Source organism: Crocodylus siamensis, chromosome 6 (genome assembly GCF_052110815.1).
Source record: "Crocodylus siamensis isolate JL-2025a chromosome 6, ASM5211081v1, whole genome shotgun sequence".
In the NCBI taxonomy this organism is placed as follows: Eukaryota; Metazoa; Chordata; order Crocodylia; family Crocodylidae; genus Crocodylus; species Crocodylus siamensis.
In genome coordinates, this window is record NC_143400.1 from 29,575,484 (window position 1) to 29,594,537 (window position 19,054).

Below are 19,054 nucleotides of genomic sequence, written 5' to 3' on the forward strand. Positions count from 1 at the left end.
CCATACCTTCCTGACTCCAACGCAGCATCAGTTTGAACCCTCTAGCAAGACCCTCTAGCTAGGACCCGGGATGTGACACCCCTGAGAAGGGCTGACGGGTGCCCGTAACCCATCCCCTGTGACCAGCCACACCAGGTCCAGCTACCTCTGAAGCCAGCTGTTGCAAATAGGTCGAGACCAGCGAAGTTTGGTGATGGGAGACACGCAGAGACAACAACGAGGTGCAACATTTTGGGGCTGGCACTGTAAGGTCCAAGAAGCCAGACTAGAGCTTGGGCCCCCAGCCACCTTCCCCGTGACCCCTCTGCTCTATGTCGCCCAGCGAGCAATTCAACACTTGTCTCTAGGAAGTCAGATGTAAGGAGGCATGACATCACAAGCAGAGCCGCTGATGTAGAACAAACAGGAAGTGATGTCACAGTAAGGAGGAGGAGGCTGCTTGGTGATTCTTTTTGGATGGGGCTTTGTTTCATGGGGACAAACATAGCCCAAAAGCTCGGTCCTTTGCCAGAGGGACCTCCAGAGATCACACCCAGTCCAACCCCTGCCTGAAACAGGATCAGCCCTATCCAACCCATCCTCTCCAACTCCACCATCCAACCTCTTAGCAAAACTACAGTCAGCCCTGACCCAGCACCAGATATTGCACCTGATCCTGGCCCAGAAGGAAGCTGGGAGGTGACCAGCATTCACTCAAGAAAAAGCCACGACCCTGGCAGGCTCTGCAGAGCAAATGTGAGATTTATTGGGTCTCCCCTGGCGGAAAGCCGCTCAGATAGGTTCTTTCATTCACACTTCACAGGGAGCCTCTGGGTCATTGATTTTGTGGATCTTGTACTCGCACAGCTGCTTATCCAGTGTTGCTTCACAACCAGCGGGGGTTGAGATTCTGCTGCTGTACCTGAAAGGGAGCAAGAGGGGAGACCAGCGAACAAAGGCTCATTGTTAGACCAGGAGTCCCATAACATGGTCAAGCTAAAGACCAACCCTCCAGGAGATGCCTCCTTTCCCCCGACTCTAGAGAGACTCTACCTGGTTGCAGGAAGAAGCACACTCAGAGCAGGCCTTATCCAGGGCAGATCCAGGAGGAGGGGGGTGCAGTTGTTTAAAGTTTAAACCCAACTGCCTGGGAGGAGCAGTGGTATTTCTTTCTAAACAGTGGCTCAGCATCATCTCACTGATTCCTGTTTCTCTCTGCTCCACAGGTGTTCATGCCCCTCTCTCCTTTTCAATGGTCTTGACCATTCACTCTTCAAACTATCATTTCTTCTGCCACTATTCTTGCCTGTTGGCCATCCCTGGTCACATCCCTCCTCTTCTGAGCTCTGCAGACTTTCTCTAGCTAAAAACCTTTACTCACCCATCGTATTAACTCAGATGTAGAAGTGACTGACAGTAAAGTAACAGAGGTACTTTCAAGACTCTCAAAAAGGTTAGATTTGCTTTTATAGACCTGACTAAGAGATGAACATTTAACTACAATGACACCAGGATGAATGATTGAATATCCTTTGACTATTTTTTGCCTAGCTGCTTGTGTTTTTTAAAAACTTTACATGTACTCTAGCAAATGAGTGCACCTTCCAGTGCGTGTTTCTGCAGCGATCTCAAGCCGAATAATGTAGTGCTAGCCCCTTGATATATTAGTAAGGCTTCTCATTTCTCTTTAATGGGAGAAACATGTGTGTTGTGTTCTATGTGAGGATGCACCCAACCACCTACACCCCTTTTTCAATGCCCATCAAACAGCCCCTTTTTGTTGGCTTTCTGGCCCTCTATGTAGGGCAGCACTGGCCAACCTTTTTAAAGTGAGCTAACCACAAGCCCAACCCTCCAGCTCTGACCTCACCTCCCCAGAGGTGTATCTGATAGCTTTTATGCTGGAGGAGGAGAGGGGGCTTTGAAACTCCAGCCATGCAGGAGTTGCGACAGGTCACCAGCAAAAGCCCCAGGGTCATATTGCAAGTAAGGATCCAAAGCCTTGAATGTGTAGGGATGGGAAGGGGTTCACCCAGCTCTTGCCAATGACACCTCCTTTAGCAGCTATTTGCCCTCAGGAGGGGTTGGAAGTTTGCCTCTAATTACTGAGTGCTGGCATCTTCCAAAGGGAGGGGGTTGAATCTAATGAGGGGGAGCCCCAAGTTTACCAAGAGTGAGAACCATGGCTTTAAAGCCTCTGATACCAACTGCTGTCAGCTAATCAGCCAAGATGGACCACACATAGATAGGGATATGTCCAGATCCACACCCTTCATATGCACTCCCTCTGAAGCATCTGTTCCAGCTACCATCAGAGGATGGATACCAGATGAGACGGACAATTTAGCTGACCCCTACTCATCTCTCAGAGCAAAGTTGCGGGCCCATTTGAACAGATCTGTTGTGCCATCCCCATGGAAGACAGCAAACCAGCTTATTCTCCCACGGTTCCCCGTAGCTGCTTTGGGCATCATGCCCTCCCTAGAGCTCTGTCTCCACTTTAAATGGGCTGAGCTGAGCACCGAGAGCGTGACCCTCTAGCCATAGTCTGAGTGGGTACCAGGCAAGCAGCCCCACACTGCCTTCTCTGCTTGTTCCTACCCTGGACTGGAGGGGTCTTTGCTTGATTCCAATTTGGGATCCCTTTATGCCATGACCTCTCTATCCTGCTGGTGTCCTTCTAAGTGCCCATGGCACAGGCCGGTACGTCAAGGCCAGCTGTAACATTTGGATGTTGACCATGGGACACCATATGCAGCTCCTGCCCTTTCCAGAGGCCCATAGAGCTATTCCCAAGGGGCACGTGGACCCCAGACACTTACCTGGTGCAGCAGGTTATGGTGGCCCCTTGGCATTCACACCTCATGCAGAAGTCGGAGTTCCATGAGGTCCCGATGGCATGCTCACTCCTGTCAAATGGGTCCAGGCACTTATCGGGAGTAATGATTCCATCTAGAAAACAATGGGGGACATGTGTAGCAAGCCCCATATGGCCATGTCCAGTGCCACTTGCTTTCGACATCCATATTCTGCTCTTAGCCAGGCAGCACTCACATTCATCATGCTACCAAGATCTCAGTGTGTAGCACAAAGCTATTGGGCCAGTCCACACTATGCGTGGTGCATGCAGCATAGGTGGCCTCTGCATGTGGCACATGGCAGATTAGGAAGGCAGATTAGGAAGGGAGCAGGGAATGCAATGGTAGATGGGGAAGGAGGCACAGGGCAAGAGGCAGAGAGCAGAGCAACCAATGGGTCGGGGAAAAAAGGACAAGGAGACAGCACAGCAACAGATGGGGCCAGCTCCTTCTAGCTCAGACCCACAAGTTCTCCCCCCTGTGATGTGGGGCGTAGGCAGGTCCTGCCACCCATGGGGGTATGTCCAGCACTCCCCAGCCCCAGGTCAGCTGTATGGGGATTGGACAACAAAGCCATCAGATAACCCTACGATCCGACTGGGACAGGGACTGTTTCCCAGAACAGATGCCCACAGCTTTACCTGTTTGGAGCTCCAGTATATTCTTGACTACGAAGCAGCTGGCATGGATGAGAGTCAGCGTGGTACAGAGTACACTCAGGATCATCAGGATCTTCTGCAAGAGGAGGCATGAAGACAGCTCAGAAGGTCACCAACGCTGTCTGCCAGACCCTTGAGCTATTTCCATGGAAGAGGGCAAACCAGCTCCATCCTTTTGGGGTTTTCCATAGCTTCTCTGGGCATCCTGTCTCCCCAGAGCCCTGCCACCACTTTAAATATGCCAAGTTGAGTGCTGAGAATGCAAACCCCTAGCCATAGCTGGAGTGGATACCAGGCAGGCAGCCCCGTGCCCCCTTCCTTGCTCGTTTCCATCCTGGACTGGAAGGGTCTTCCTTTGGCTTGACTCCAGGGTCTACAGTCCCTTCCCATCACAAGCTCTCTACCAACAAGATGAACATCTTGCTGGGGTCATTTGACCCCAGTATTCTTTCCTGCCATGGCAGGGGGTCGGACTACATGATCTGCTCAGGTCCCTTCCGACCCTACAGACTATGAAACTATGAAACAAGGAGGCCCTTTAAACTTACCTTGATCCCAGAAGGTTTTGTATTTGCAACATGGGCTTTGGGTCTTTCCAAAGCTGGGCTGGATTGGATCTGCTGGGCCAGAGGTATTATGTACTTTGTCTACGGCAGCAGGTCTCAGCCTCACTGGGCTTCAGGATCCCCTCGCAACTCCAGGACCCCTCAGAAAATCCCAGCTCTTTGCTTTCACTTTTTTCTTGACTATGGAAAATCCCACCACAGCCCCCACTGCTAAATTTCTGGACCTGTGGGGACCCCCAGGTCCTGTATGCTAAATGAGTGCCTGATCCCAGAATGGAGGCTGGGTAGGGACACTACTAGACACCCAGGACCCAATCCCACAGAGTCAAAAGGTTGAGCACCCCTGGCAAAGAGCAATTGTTCTGGAGCAAAGGTCTCAGCATGCCGAAGGCAAGGTAGGAGGTTTGGACCCTTTGGATTACCATGGGAAACTTCTGGGTTTCTCTGAATCATGTGGAGGGGCTGGCACTCCCAACAGTGCTCCTAATAAAGCAACCTTCAAAGGATCTCACGGCTGAGAATCACTGGTTATGGGAGCTCTGACCAAACTCTTACCCAAGCTCACTCAACCTACACAGAGAAGGCTTGTTAACTGGCTGGTTGCCTGGGTGGGGGGAAGGCGCCAAATGGCACACAAGCCCTCACTGTTCATTTGGGGCAGGAGGAGGAGGGGGGAGGGTCATATAGGTATATCCCATCAGACCTGAACTCTGCTGTCCCCAAAGCTCTTTGCTCATCTCAGAGCCTGGGGACATGGAGGTAAATCCTCAACAGTTTGTCAGTTGAGGTAGATCAGCTGCACATGCTGGCTCGGAGACAACCTTCCAGGAGCACAGGAGAAAGGGAGAAACAGAGGTAAAAGGGGCAGAAAGTAGGAGGTGCCACTCACCATCTTGGCTTTCCAGAGTCCAGCAATGGCCTTGGCCGACGAAAGCTCTGGGTTCCCTCAGGATGCTGGCGAAGCAAAGGCAGCTTTAATTTGTAGGACGTGCAGGCAGGAGGAAGGACAAGACCCTGTCCCTTTCTCGGCCACGTGGGGGTGAGCAGACGTGTCTAAGCCCCTTCTGGGAGGGGGGCATGTTTCTGTGGTATTTGTATTTAGTCTCTCCTGGCTGCACTGCTGCACCCACCCACAAGTTTGCTAACCAGGCTGGGCCCACTGCTGAACAGGATCTTCTCACAAAGCTACAGGATGGGGTTAGGCGCAAAGAAAAGGCTCTGACAAACCCTTGCGCAAAGTCCAGATGTGGCAGGGATGCTGGGAGGCTCTGGTGTCTATGAGCAGGTAGGTCAGGGGTGAGCAATTATTTGGGCCTGAGGGCCATGTAAGGAGTTTTGATAGGCAATGCTTCCACAGCCCTATTCCCCACCTGCCACATACACCTGCTGCCAAAATCCCCACCCAGGGCATGTGTGAGCAGCAAATGAGGGGGGTACAGGGCCCGGTATGCCACCCTGAGCTCACATTGCATGCCTCAGTTGGGACCCAGGGCCCATCAGCTAGCACACCTGGCCTCTCCAGAAGCCCATGACTAGATAGCAGCTGGATTGACTGGGCTGGACTGAATATGACCCCCTGAAGACCTTGCCAATCTGCCTGCGCTGAGATTCAGGACCTGTGATACTGTGAACAGCCTTCACAACCACTACCCTGCAGAGCTCAAAGTCTAGACAGGCTGCAAAAGGAGTGGAGGGTGACCGGGAGAATGGCAGTGTCTGAAGTGATCTCCAAAATTAGACCCTTGCTTCAATTCCTTCAGTTTGGGCCCTTCTCTGTGAGCTTCCGTGAGCAGCATCCCTGATCGGAGAGTCACAGCATCCTGGCTACACTACCAGCCCCTTCAGCAGTGGCTGGTGAAATCCCTGCTTCATCCCCAACGTCAATGCTTAGCATGAATCCCTTCTTTGTTCACAAGGCTCTAGGTTTCTGATCCCTCTGCTGCACCTGCCAGGGAATCGCTGCGCAGGTGCAAGTGGGATCTGGTTGCTGGGAAAAGGCCTCTCAAAAACTGACCCTGGAGATGGAGAAGGGAGCCTGTGGCAGGGAGGGAGGGGACTTCTGGAGAAGCCTGTGTGCCTAGAACAGCTTCACCCCACAGCCCCACGTCTCTGCTGTAGCCAAGAAGTGACACATTGCTCAGAGAAGGGAAGGTGATGGCAGGCCCAGAGTGATGGTTCAGTGTCTGGAGCTGTGAAGGGCCCCAGAGCTCAACTTTCAGCTCTGTTGCTAACTGGATTATAGACAGGGACAGATCCAGAAGGTCACAACACTACTGGGCTGGCAGAGCCCTCCAAAGGTCCTATCTAGTCTAAGCCTCAACTCATGGTAGGATTAGCTTCATGGCAAAACATCTCAGCCAAGAGTCTGTCCAACCTGCTTGTAAAGACTCCCAAAGAGGGAGAGTCCACACTTTGTTAGGCAGCTTGTTCCAACATTGGACCAGCCTCACACCCAGGAAGTTCTTTGTAATCTCCCAGCTTAATGTCCCTTGTTGCTCTTTCAATCCATGACTCATATCCCTGGCCCCTGCAGCCACCAAGAACAGTCCATTGCTGTCCTCTTTATAAGCATCCTTCAGAGCAGCTGCCACAAAGGCAAACAACATGTTAGGGACGATGAAGAAGGGAACTGTGAACAAAGCAGACAGTATCTTGATGCCCCTTTGTAAATCCCTGGGGCAGCAACACCTTGAAGACCGTGCCCAGCTCTGGTCCCTGCACCTCCTAAAGGAGACAGAACTAGAGAAGGTGCAGAGATGGGCAACAAGGATGATTAGCAGTGTAGAGGGGCTTTCATATGAGGAAAGACTAACAAAGCCAGGGCTGTTCAGTGTAGAAAGAAGATGCTTGAGGGGGGACATGGGAAGGGTTTTCAAAATACTAAATGGTGAAGAGAAAGACAGTAGGGATTTATTATTGACCATCTTTCACCTACAAGAATAAGGGGTCATGAAACCAGTAAGTCGTTAAGTTTAAAGCAAACACAAGGCAGTTCTTTGCCACCCAGCACAGCATTAAGGGGTGAAACTTGTTGCCCCAAATGTGTGGGAAGCTGAGAGTTCAGCCAGATTCACAAAGGGGCAGGATACATTCTTGGAGAAAAGGGGCATCAGGAGCATGTGGGAGTTAAGGATACGGCCTCTGAATCAGAACTTCCTAGATCTCAAATGATGGAGGCTGCAAGAGAGAGGAACAAGGGAAAATCTCTACTCAGACCCATGGTAGGGCACAAGCAGCTGGGGAAAAAACACTGCTCAGACCCAGCTCACCCTCCATTTCAGCATCTGCCCTCTGCTGTGTGTGACACAGGTGCCTGGACAAGATGGACCTAAGGTCTGATGAAGTACGTGGCAGTTCTTAGGTTCTTAGGTGTCTGAAGACCGTCATGAAACACCACTTCAGGTTCTCTCTTCTCTGGACTCTCCCAGATCTTCCAAGCAACAGTCCTCCTCTGCAGGTCTTTCATCATTTTGGTCGCTCTCCCCTGGACTTATTCCCATAGGTCCACCAAAGCTTTGTCTAGCTGGGTTTTGAAAACCTCCAAGGATGGAGGTTCCCCACCTCTCTGGGTAACCTGCTCCAGTGTTTTACTACCCTCCTAGTGAGAAAATTCTTCCTAATATCTACTTAAAATTCCCTTGCTACAACTTGAAACCATTGCTCCTTGTTCTGTCATCTGTCACCACTGAGAACAGTCCAGCTCCGTTCTCTTTTGAACCCCCCTTCAGGGAGTTGAAGGCTGCTATTAAATCCCCAGTTAGTCTCCTCTTCTCTAGACTAAATAAGCCCAGTTCCCCCAATCTTTCCTTGCAAGTCATGTCCCCCAGCCCCATCACCATTGTTGCCAGCCTCTGCTGGACTCTCTCCAATTTGTCCACATCCTTCCTGTAGCAGAGAGCCCAAAACTGAACACAGTACTCCCAATGTGGTCTCACCAGTGCTGAACAGAGGGGAGTAATAACTTCCCTTGATCTACTGGCAACACTCCTATTAATGCAGCCCAGTATGGTCTTGGCAACAAGGGCACACTGCTGGTTCGTATTTAGCTTATTGCTCACTGTCACCCCCAGGTCCTTTTCTGCAGAGCTGCTGCCAGCCAGTCGGCCCCCAGCCTGTACTGGTGCATGGGATTGTTGTGTCCTAAGTGCAGGACTTTGCACTTAGCCTTGTTGAACCTCATGACATTCCTTTTGGTCCAATCCTCCAATTTTTCTAGGTCACTCTGAATCCTAGCCCTACCCTCCAGTGTATCTACTACTCCCCCCAGCTTGGCGTCATGTGCAAACTGGCTGAGGGTGCACTCTATGCCATCTTCCAGGTCATTGATGAAGACATTGAACAAAACTGGCCCCAGGACCGACCCTTGGGGCAGTCCACTAGACATGGAGCCATTGATTACTACTGTCTGAGCCCAATGCTTACAGTCCATTCATCCAGCCTATACTTCCTTAGCTTGCCTGCAAGAATGCTGAGGAAGACCATAACAAAACCCTTGCTAAAAATCAAGGTGCACCACATCCACTGGTCTCCCCACATCCACAGAGCCAGTCATCTCATTGTAGACAGCAGTCAGGTTGGTCAGGTATGACTTGCCCTTGGTGAATCCATGCTGACTGTTCCTAATCACTGTTTTCTTCTCCAAGTCCTTAGAAATGGATTCCTTGAGAATCTGCTCCATGATTTTTCCAGGGACTGAGGTGAAGCTGACTGGTCTGTAGTTCCCTGGATCCTCCTTTTTCCCTTTCTTAAATATGGGCACTATGTTTGCCCTTTTTCAATCATCCAGAACCTCTCCTGATCACCATGAGCTTTCAACGATGATGGGCAGTGGCTCTGCAATCACATCAGTCAACTCTCTCAGCACCCTCAGGTACATCCTATCTGCCCCCATGGACTTGTACACATCCAGCTTTTCTAAGTAGTCCAGAACCTGTTCTTTCACCACCGAGGGCTGCTCAACTCTTCTCTAAACTGTGCTGCCCAATGCAGTAGTCTGGGAGCTGACCTTGCCTATGAAGACAGAGGCAAAAAAGGCATTGAGCACTTCCGCCTTTTCTGCATCCTCTGTCATAAGGTTGCCTCCCCCATTCAGTAAGGGACCCTTACATTCCCTGATCCTCCTCTTGCCACTGACATACTTGTAGAAACCCTTCTTGTTCCTCTTCACATCCCCTGCTAGCTGCAATTCCAATTGTGTTTTGGCCTTCCTGACTTCACCCCTGCATACCCAAGCAATGCTGTTATATGCTCCCTTACTTATTTCTTCAAGTTTCCACTTCTTAGAAGCTTCCTTTTTGTGATGTAGTTTACTGAAGAGTTTTCTGCTAAGCCAAGCTGGTTTTCTGCTGTACTTGCTAGTTTTCCTGTGCATCGGGATAGGTTGTTCCTGAAATCTCAATAAGTTGTCCTTAAAGTACAGCCAGCTCTCCTGGACTCCCCTCCCCGTCAGACTGGCTTCCCAGGGGATCCTGCCCATGAGTTCTCTAAGCAAGTGGAAGTCTGTTTTTCTGAAGTCCATGGTCCTTACTCTGCTGCTCTCCATCCTTCTTTTCCTCAGAAGCCTGAACTCAATCTCGTGGTCACTGCTGCCCAAATTGCCATCTACTAAACTACATTCCCCACCAAATCATCCAAGTTTGTGAGCAGCAGGACAAGAAGAGCATGGCTCATAGTTGGCCGTTCCAGCACTTGCACCAGGAAGTTGTCCCCAAGACTCTCCAAAAACTTCCTGGATTGCCTGTGCATTGCTGTGTTGCCCTCCCACCAGATATCAGGGTGACTGAAGTCCCCCTTGAGAACCAGCGTCTGTGACTTGGAAACTTCTGCTAGTTGTCTGAAGAAAGCCTCATAACCCCACCAGGACATCGCCCTTGATGGTCTCCCCTTTAACTTTAACCCAGAGACTTTCAACAGGCCTATCTCCAGTTTCATAATGAAGCTCTGAGCAACCATACAGCTCTTTTACATAAAGTTCAACTCCTCCTCTTCTCCCCCGCCTGTTCTTCCTGAACAGTTTGCACCCATCCATGACCATGCTCGTCATGCAAGCTCCCACCAAGTCTCTGTTATTCCAGTAGCAACATAGTTTTGTGAATGTGCAAGGACTTCCATTTCCTCCTGCTTGTTTCCCAGGCTCTGTGCATTTATGTACAGGCACCTGAGATGACTAGCTCATTGCCCTCTCTCAGGAAGAATGAGACCTCTCCTGATGCCCCCTCGAGTTCCCCTGCTTTCCCATTTACCTCAGGGCTTTGTTTTCCATCCCCCTGCAAACCTAGTTTAAAGCCCTCCTTACTAAGTTAGTGAGTCTGTCTGCAAAGATGCTCTTCCCTCTGTCAGGTGGGTCCTGTCTCTTCCTAGCAATCCTTCTTTTTGAAACATCATCCCATGGTCAAAGAAGCTGAATCCCTGCTGGCAACACCATCTGTGCAGCTATGCACTGATCTGCAGGATACATCTGCTCCTGCCAGGACCCTTCCCCTTGATCAGAAGAATTGAGAACACCACCTGAGCCCCTGCCCCCTTCACCCTCGCACCCAGAGTCCTGTAGTCATACTTGATCTGCTCAAGATCTCCCTGGCATTATCATTGGTACCCACATGGATACGCAGCATGGAGTAGTAGTCAGAAGGTCAGACAAATCTCAGTAATCCTTCCGTGACATCTCAGATCTCCATTGTGCTCATGTTTCAACAACAAACTTTTTTGCAAGACCTGGAGCTTTAGGGAACATCAGGTTCTTGGGCTCCAGATCCAGAGGCGACAGAGGGGTCTCCACTGGGGTCTGCACTAAACTGAGATGCTGGTCTCGATCAGTGGCTGCGTTTCAGCATGATGGCCCATGTGTCTTGACCCTCCCAGAGGCAGGGATGGATGAGGCTCAGAGTGTGTCCCCTGGCTGACATTTGAACAAGGTCTCTCCACTGTGGCTTTGCTGAGTCAGACATTGTGATGGATGAGCCCATTCTTCATCCCACCTGTTTGCTCAATTGGCCAGACTATTTACTCTTACTTTTAGATGTGTCCTATGCCACATATGTTCTCTGTTGTTACATGAAGGGCAATGAAGCTGAACAAACAGGCGTCCGTCTGTTCTCACGCCGCCCTCTGCTGTATTTCTCCCCGTGCTCTCTCAACACCAGACTGTCTGATGGGAACTGGAAAGGGTTGTTACAAACAGCCTTGTTGCCCACATCAGGATAATCCACGAGTGGTCTGGCTCCCTCTCTGCAGGGGTCCAGCTGTGGGGCTCATGATAACAGCTTGAGATACTTGGTAGTAGACAAAAGGAATGCACCAAAGGCATATGGCCTTGAACAACACCCCCCACCCCATCAGCTCCTTTTGCTCTGGGGGCACTTGGGTCACCAAACGTGGAGCAGGGGAGAGCACTGATGCCTCCATGTACCAAAGGAGGGGTCCCTGACTTCATACCTCCCTCCCCGATAAAGCCAAAGACTAAGGAAGAGTGGCGTCTGAAGCCTCTTTGCTGGTGCATATGTCCCATGCTATTTCTACATGCCATCATGGCTGCCTGGATGCCCCTCCCCTGTGATGCAGGGACCAGGCAAGGGCCAGAGGAGAAGAAACGGGTTTATTCAACAGCAATGGAAAAACAGAGTGAAGGAAATGTCCATCGGGGCCCACCTGGGTGCCTCCCCCACCCCCTTCACCTCCCAGTGTCCATGGCTCAAGAGATGTGGGTGGTAGCAAACCATGGCCAAGGTGTCTATGGCTTCTGGGTATGCACAGGCCCAGCTGTGGTGATGATGGAGGGGCTGGCCAGGCTACCGCTCAGCGCGATGAGGGTGGTGCCTGCCCCAGTGGGCAGCACACCCTGTGGCAGCAAGTGCCTGCTGGTCAGTGTCTCCCGGGTGTGCAGAACTGTACTGCCCTCATCCACCACAGAGGGTACCCGTCCCAGTGTTTCTACGGCCCCCAGTGCATGGCCGAGGGCTGCAGCGGCACCTTTGGACAGGCCAGCCTTGTCCCCAGTGTGGGCCAGGGCCCCATCGCTCTTCACAGCAGCCAGCGTTGAGGTGAGGATGACGGTCTTGGAGGTGGCTTGCAGGACCGGGCCTACCTTGGTGTGGGTCAGACTGGGCGGGCTGGGGGTCCCAGCCAGAGCAGAGGCAGTGAAGGTGACGGTGCCTGTGGGAGAGCTAGCGGAGCCTGATGGGGCGCTGGAGGCGGCCTCAGCCATCACGGACTTGGTGAGTGCAGACAGCTTGGCATCTGACATGACATACAGCGTCTTCATGGGGCTGGTGCTGGGCGCTACAGAGAGAGGGAACCAGAAACAGCTCAGCCTTGGCCCTGCTGGCTCCCTGCCCCAGGTGCAGGCACCACACTGGCAGCTGGACCACATGGGGACATGAGTTGCCCTACATGACCCAACCTGTCCTTTGCCTGTGGCAGCCCTATTCCTCCCCTGACAGCTAATGTGGCCATCCTGGTGCTGCTTCTGCTGCCTTTGCCAACATCCTAGGGAATTACGCGTAGAAAAGTTCAAAATGATGCACCAGAAAACTCAAAATTAGGCAAAATTAATTACTTTAATTTGTAAACAACCCCCCATAAAACAAATGAACTAAATATACCACTATTTGAACCTTCTTTAGAAATATATGCAGGTATTCTGTATGGTTGGGGGGGAGTATGGGGTGTGTGTGGGTGTGTAGGGGTTGGATTTATGAAGTTGTGGGGGTTGCGGATATGGCTGTGTGTGTGGGGTTTGTAGACAGGTGGGGGGGTGTGGATCTGGGACAATGTGGGGTTTGTGGGGGGATGGGGTTGGATGTGTGCGTTTTGTAGCTGGGTGTGGGGCCCCCCAGCCACACATTTCCTGTGGCTCAGCAGCAGCAGGCAGTGGGCCCTTGGCAGTGGCGGGCAGAGCCTGTAGCAGTGCATGCTTCTGGCTGAGTCCCAGGGCCTGCATGTGCTGGAGGAACTGGCCTGGCCTACTGGCAAGTGCCTTCAAACCAGACCAGGCTGGCTCTGTGCCAGCATGTGAGGCTAATGGCACTGATGGCAGAAGCTGCATGCCATTAGCCTGGGCAGGCTCTGTGCCTCCAACATGGAGGCACTGAGCCAGCTGGCCTGGCCCAATGGTGCTTGGACCAGGAGCTGCATGCCACTGGGCCAGACGGGCTCTGTGCCTACGTTTGGGGCTTCCAGTACTACAGTACTCGCAACTGGAGGCAAGCAGGAGGCTGCCTGGCCCAGTGACACACAACTCCATGCCTCCATGTGTGGCTTCTTGCCTGGCCTGATGGTACATGGCTCCTGGTCCATGAGCCACTGAACTGCGCTGGGCCAGGCCTCCATGTGCGGCTTCCAGCCCTCCAGCAGGAAACTGCACATGGAGGCATGGAATTAAGCACCACTGGGCCGGGCGGGCTCCATGCCTCCATATGCAGCTTCCCGCTGGATTAATGGAAGTCACACTGGCCAACCTGGCCCGATGGCGCACAGCCCATAACCAACTCACAAACCCCACACCCACCCACACATGCCCCCACATCCACCACCCCCTTCTTGCAGGCAGAAGCTCCCCTCTCCACTTACCCAACTGTCTAGTCACACAGCTCTGCTTCAACATCTTGGAGGTGGAGGCACAGAGCCTGTCACAGTTAAATTATGCAAGTATGCAGTCATGCTTCTTATGTGCAAAATTGCGTGGATGCATATTTGCATAATTCCCCAGGGTGTAACCAGCTCCCTATGCCAGGGCACCATGACCCTAGGCAAAGCCGGCTCATCGCCACCCAGCAGCACCATGGGGGCACCAACGCCATCTGGTGAGAAGCTTGTGCACCCACCCAGCCCCGGGTGCCAGAAGCCTGCAATGCCCTTCGAGTGGAGAGGCAAAGACCAGCCTGCCCCTCCCAGCCCCCACAAGCCAGGCCTCTGGGCCCAGTTAGTTCCAGTCAGGAGGCTGACAACCTAGCCAGGGGAGCTCCCACTATTAGAGATACCTTGGGGCACCAGGTCACCTGTCCAGGAGGGGTCTCTGCTGGGGGCAATCAGGCTGTGAAAAACAAAACCGTTGAGCCTGATAGGGCTCCTGTGCGGGCAGCACTGTCCATCCCAGCCCCCAGCTGCCATGGAAATGGGTCCCTTCCTTCCCTCATGGCCTGCCCTGGGTGGAGGGAGGCTGCCAAAGCCATGGGGGGGACGACAGCTCCTCACACCAGGTCCCAGACCCCTCAACTGGCCCTTATACCCCCTCACCCCTGCTCCTGGTTGACGTGGCCTGTGTGCATACAGCACCTCGTGCTTACAAGACGCCGCTAGAATACAAGCAGCACCAATGTGGCCACAGGCACATCAGTGTCAGTGGGAGTAACTGGGCCTGCCCAGCAGCAAGGCAGCCAGCTGTCTTACCCCAAGCCACAGCTCTGGGATACAACAGACCTGTCCCAGAGCCTCAGCAAGGCACCTAGGGGATGGCAGGCGAGAATGGAGAATGCAGCGGCGGGTAAGGGGACAGGGGCAGGCGGCATTAACCCCCCTAAGTGCTGGGTCTGAGAGCTGCAATGAGAGGCCCTTGTGGGCCAGATGACCTGACCCCACAGCTCCAATCTGGTCTGCAAGCCCTAGAGCTAGAAAGCAGCTGCCTACAGTCTGACTTGACCAACATGGCTTACAACCTGCCTCTTCCAGGGCACCAAGTACCCCCTGGCTCAGGCACAAGCTAGCATGGGGGAAGGAGCATGGGCAGCCCAGGCAGGGAGGAGCACAGCCAGGGTACAGTGGTTCCGGCGCTTACTGAGGAAAGAGCTGTCAGGAGAGCATGGATCTGGGCCATCCTGGGAAAACACCAGAACCAGACAGGACGTGGGCAGCTCTGGCCTGCCCACTGTGCCCGCCCCAGCCTTTTCCTTCACATCAAAAGGCAGAGCTGTGGCCCTGGGGCTGGGGCTGGAACTAGGTAGGACACAGTGGGCTGGGGTCCCACAGCCTATGCTGGCTTGTGCTGGGGAGAGGATCTGGCATCAGCCACGTGTGCTTTTGGGTAAACCTAGCTGTATTCCAGAACCTAAGCACAGGCTAGAGAGGGGAACAGAGAGATACTTAGGCAGGCGAGCTAGTGAGGTACACATGGAAGTCCCTACTCTACTGAAGGCTCCCCAGTGCAGAGCTCTGAGCCACGAGAACCGGTTGCAGCCAGGCAGCCGTGTGCCCCCACCGCATGCCCCACCAGGCCGGCGCAGCTCTGTCTGGGCCCAGGGGCCTCGCCCCACGACTGCCATGCGCCTCACCTAGGGATGGCATTGCTGCAGGCGCCAGGTGGGACGCGGGGTCTCCGGGGGCTGTCTCTGCGCCGGCCTGGCCTTTGCCGAGATCCAGCGGAGGCAGCAGCTTGCCCACGGAGGCAGCGGGGGAGGCCACGTTCCCAGCAGCGCCATCCAGAGCCTGGAAGGGGTAAAGGAGTTGAGAGCCACGTGGGAGCCCCCATCATGCCCCACTTCCCTGCTTGGCACTGGCACCTACCGCACTCTCCAGGGGTGTCAAGCCAGCCCTACAAAGCCCTTTATTCAAATGCAAACCGGTGGTATCCTGGCACCTTGGGGATTTTAAGCTGGGTCTAGCTGAGTGGAGGGGGGCTGACAACAGTGGCACTGAACTAGCTTGCACCTGAGCATCTGCAAGCCTAGAGCAGAGAGGATTGCAGAGTAGCTCGGTTGGCTGAAGATCACAGCTGGCCTAAACTCCTGCTCCAAGCAGGATCAGCTCCATCCAAGGCCCCACTAAGGCATGTCCCTGTTTAAACTTTACCCCAGCCCCATGCACAGAGACCAGGCTTGTTGCTCACAGACACCGAGAGGCCCAACGCTGCTCTAGGTGACACTGGAGATGAGATCCGGCAAGTGCCTGCCAGTGCCTGAGAATTAAATGCACTGAGACCCCACGCAGAGGCTGTGCCCCTGCTGCAGGTGATGGCAAACCCCCCAGTCTGTGCCCATCTGAGCTGGAGGGGAGTGCCTTCCTGATCCCAATGCAGCATTAGGCTGAGCCTCAGCAGAGGAGCAAGACCCTCTAGCCACGATACTATGGGTTTGGTCCTGGAAACAGCAAGGGCCCAGCTCGGTAGCCCTCCCCAGCTTGGGCTGCAGCTAACACCTGGCACTGCTGAAGAGGGGGCAAAACCCCTGACCACCATGCAACAGGAAGGAAGGAGATTCCTTCCTGGGCCCACACGCTGATCAGTAGAGCCCAGAGCCCTGGGATTAACAAGACTCCCTGCCCTGTACTACATTCAATTTTTCCCCTGGCCCACTATCTGGGGGCATCACACACTTCACCGGACGCTGACCCCAATCATCTGGCCTCTGGATGGACATGGTGAGAGAAAATTCAAGCTCTCTATGGGGTACCTTTGAAGCCCCATAGCACAGGCAGGAAGACCTGGTTCCAGAGACCCAGCCACGCAAGCTAAAGAGAAAACCCAAGGAGTCCTATGCTTTGAACAGAGGGTCCTTTCCCCTCTGGAGTTTTCTAGGCAGAACAGACCCCCGCCCACCCGCTCACTGCCTTCCATGCCAAACCTCCTACCATGGCAACTTGGGCATGGCTATCACTTCATCACACTGCCTGCCACAGCTGTGCCTTGTGAACTGAGCACTGCAACCATTACCACTCTCTCTAGCATACAATACATGTCATTTGTGCCTGACAGTTCTTGGCCCAGGCAATTGTAATGAGATTGTGCAACAAATTTGGATGAGGCTGGGGCCATCCTGAAGGCAGCGCCAGGGTCTTCAGGATGTAGCTTTATGGGCAACTAGGATGGCCCCCAGCTAGACTCAGGAGTGGCTCATCTCACCATGCTTGCCTGGCCTGGGCAATCACAGAGGCCAGGCCCCTGGTGTCAGCATCTGGGTACTCACAAAGCTGTTATGACCAACGCACCCCTGCTGTCTGTCTACTTGCTTTAGCCTGTTTGCAGCCAAGCGGATGGACACCCCAGGCTGCTTTTCTTTCCATAGGTCCCTTGCACTCCAAACCCCCTCTGAGCAGACTATAAGCAGGTAACAAGCAATCAGACTGATCTGAGCACGGCAGTGTACAAATGCCTGTAACACTGGGGCATGGGGAGGGGTCATAGCACGTTGGGGTGCCCTGAGACCTTTTTCTAAGTGTGCTGCAAGGTCCTACACAATATTCATAGATTATAGAGTTGGAAGGGACCCAATGGATCATCATGTCTGACCCTCTGCTCCCAGCAGGAAAGAGGACTGAGGTCAGATGACCCTAGCCAGGTGATTGTCAAGCCTCCTCTTGAAGACCTCCAAGTTAGGTGACCTCTCTTGAAAGCCCATTCCAGAATCTGGCCACCCTTATTGTGAAAAATTTCTTCCTAATGTCTAACCTAAATCTACTCTCCACTAGTTTGCACATATTATTCCTAATTACTCCCTGGGGCGCTCTGGAAAACAGCGCATCCCCAATTCCCTGCTGTCCTCCCCTGATAAATGTATAGGCGGCCACAAGGTCACCCCCTCAACCGTCTTTTGTATAGGCTGAAGAGATCCAGATCTCTCAAACTCTCCTCATAGGGTCTTTCACAGAGACCACTAATCATGCGAGTGGCTCTCCTCTGAACCTTTCCAGATCCGCCGTGTCCCTCCTGAAGTGCGGCACCCAAAACCGGACACGGTATTCCAACTGCGGCCTGACTAGTGCTGCATAGAGGGGGAGCCTCACCTCCCTCGATCTGTTGGTCATGCATCTGCTAATACATGATAAGGTGCAACTGGCTTTGTCGATGGCCTCGTTGCACTGCTGGCTCATGTTCATCTTGGAGTCAACTATGACTCCAAGATCTCTCTCAGCCTCTGAGCTGCTGAGGAGGACCTCCCACAACCTGTAGGTGTACTGGGGATTCTTCCTTCCTAGGTGGAGTACATTTATCTTTGTTGAATTGCATCCTATTACTTTCCGCCCATTGATCTAACCTGCCCAGGTCAACCTGTAACTGCTCCCTGCCCTCTGGTGTATTAACTTTGCCCCTGCCCTCTGGTGCATTAAATTTGGTATCATCTGTGAACTTGGAGAGGGTGCTCAACACACCCTCATCCAAATCACTGATGAAGGTATTAAATAAAACCAGCCCAAGGACCAAACCCTGTGGGACCCCACTGCCCACCTCCTTCCAGGTTGAAAATGACCCATCAACCACCACTCTCTGGGTGCTGTCCCTAAGCCAGTTAGCCAGGTTGGCCCCCACTGTTCTAAGGGACAGGGAACAGGACTAACAATGGAGGGTCATTAAACCTTGAATGCCCTCTATTCAGAGGCATGTGCACTTGGACAAAATTTTGGGCACTCCACAGAAGAGATACTCTCTCCAGGGGGATATTAACTAAGCAATGATCCCTTTCTGGCAGACATACCTCCTGCTAAAGAGGATTAGCATGGTGAAGTGAACAAATACCTCCGCGTGATTCAAAAGGGGAAACCCAGGCCCCTAGCATGCGTTACACATATTAGGAAATTCACTGGTCCATCGCGCAATAAGTTTAGACTGGCCGCACATGCAAAGTAAGGGTCACACATTTAACAGGTTAATCACACAATAAATTTACACTGGCCACACATGCGAAATGATTATCACTTCATAAAACCATCTGTCCAGCTACAGAATAGAGTCAACCTGCAACAACTTTGTAGCTGGTTTCTATCCAGCTTTCATTTGAAAGCATGGCACAGCCCCAGAGATTTCCAACAGGAACCTGAGTGCCCTGCTGGGGTCTTTGCCATGGAAGAAATGCTCTAGGACATTTTCCATAATCAAGAAATAAGTAAAAGCAAAGAGCTGGGGTTTTCCAAGGGAGCCTTGGAGTCTAATGGAGGCAGCCTCGAGTCTAACAAACTTGAGAACCACAAGGTATGCTGGGATGGGCAATCTCTCCATCCCCACAGGCAAAGGAGTTGCAGCCATGAGACTGTCTCTGAAATGGATCTCAACCCCCCTTCCCCTTCTAAC

General features: G+C 52.8%; 2 protein-coding genes across 6 annotated transcripts in view; both read right to left on the bottom strand.

Annotated features, from left to right (window-relative positions):
- Nucleotides 1-342: 342 nt before the first annotated feature.
- Nucleotides 343-11,507, bottom strand: LOC149862099 (small serum protein 2-like). The gene is made up of 4 exons (XM_090051114.1): nt 4,952-11,507; nt 3,479-3,572; nt 2,802-2,931; nt 343-901 (listed from the first exon to the last, which is right to left on the bottom strand). Exons 1-4 carry the CDS (start codon nt 4,952-4,954, stop codon nt 790-792), a joined length of 339 nt encoding a protein of 112 aa, XP_089907240.1. The 5' UTR covers nt 4,955-11,507; the 3' UTR covers nt 343-789.
- A 130-nt stretch (nt 11,508-11,637) lies between these two features.
- KANSL3 (KAT8 regulatory NSL complex subunit 3) overlaps nt 11,638-19,054 on the bottom strand; it is a 36,286-nt gene continuing 28,869 nt past the window's right edge. For all 5 annotated transcript variants that reach the window (XM_090051112.1, XM_090051111.1, XM_090051110.1 and 2 more), the window contains 2 exons: nt 15,327-15,480; nt 11,638-12,339 (listed from right to left, as the gene is read on the bottom strand). In XM_090051112.1, the coding sequence (XP_089907238.1) occupies nt 11,792-12,339; nt 15,327-15,480 (702 nt within the window). In that variant the 3' untranslated portion in view covers nt 11,638-11,791. The remainder of the gene's footprint in view (nt 12,340-15,326; nt 15,481-19,054) is intronic.

Coding starts and splice junctions, on each gene's coding strand:
- LOC149862099 (XM_090051114.1), bottom strand. Junction 2,932..3,478: donor TATACTGGAGCTCCAAACAG/GTAAAGCTGTGG, acceptor ATTGTTTTCTAG/ATGGAATCATTACTCCCGAT. Junction 902..2,801: donor ACCATAACCTGCTGCACCAG/GTAAGTGTCTGG, acceptor GCTCCCTTTCAG/GTACAGCAGCAGAATCTCAA.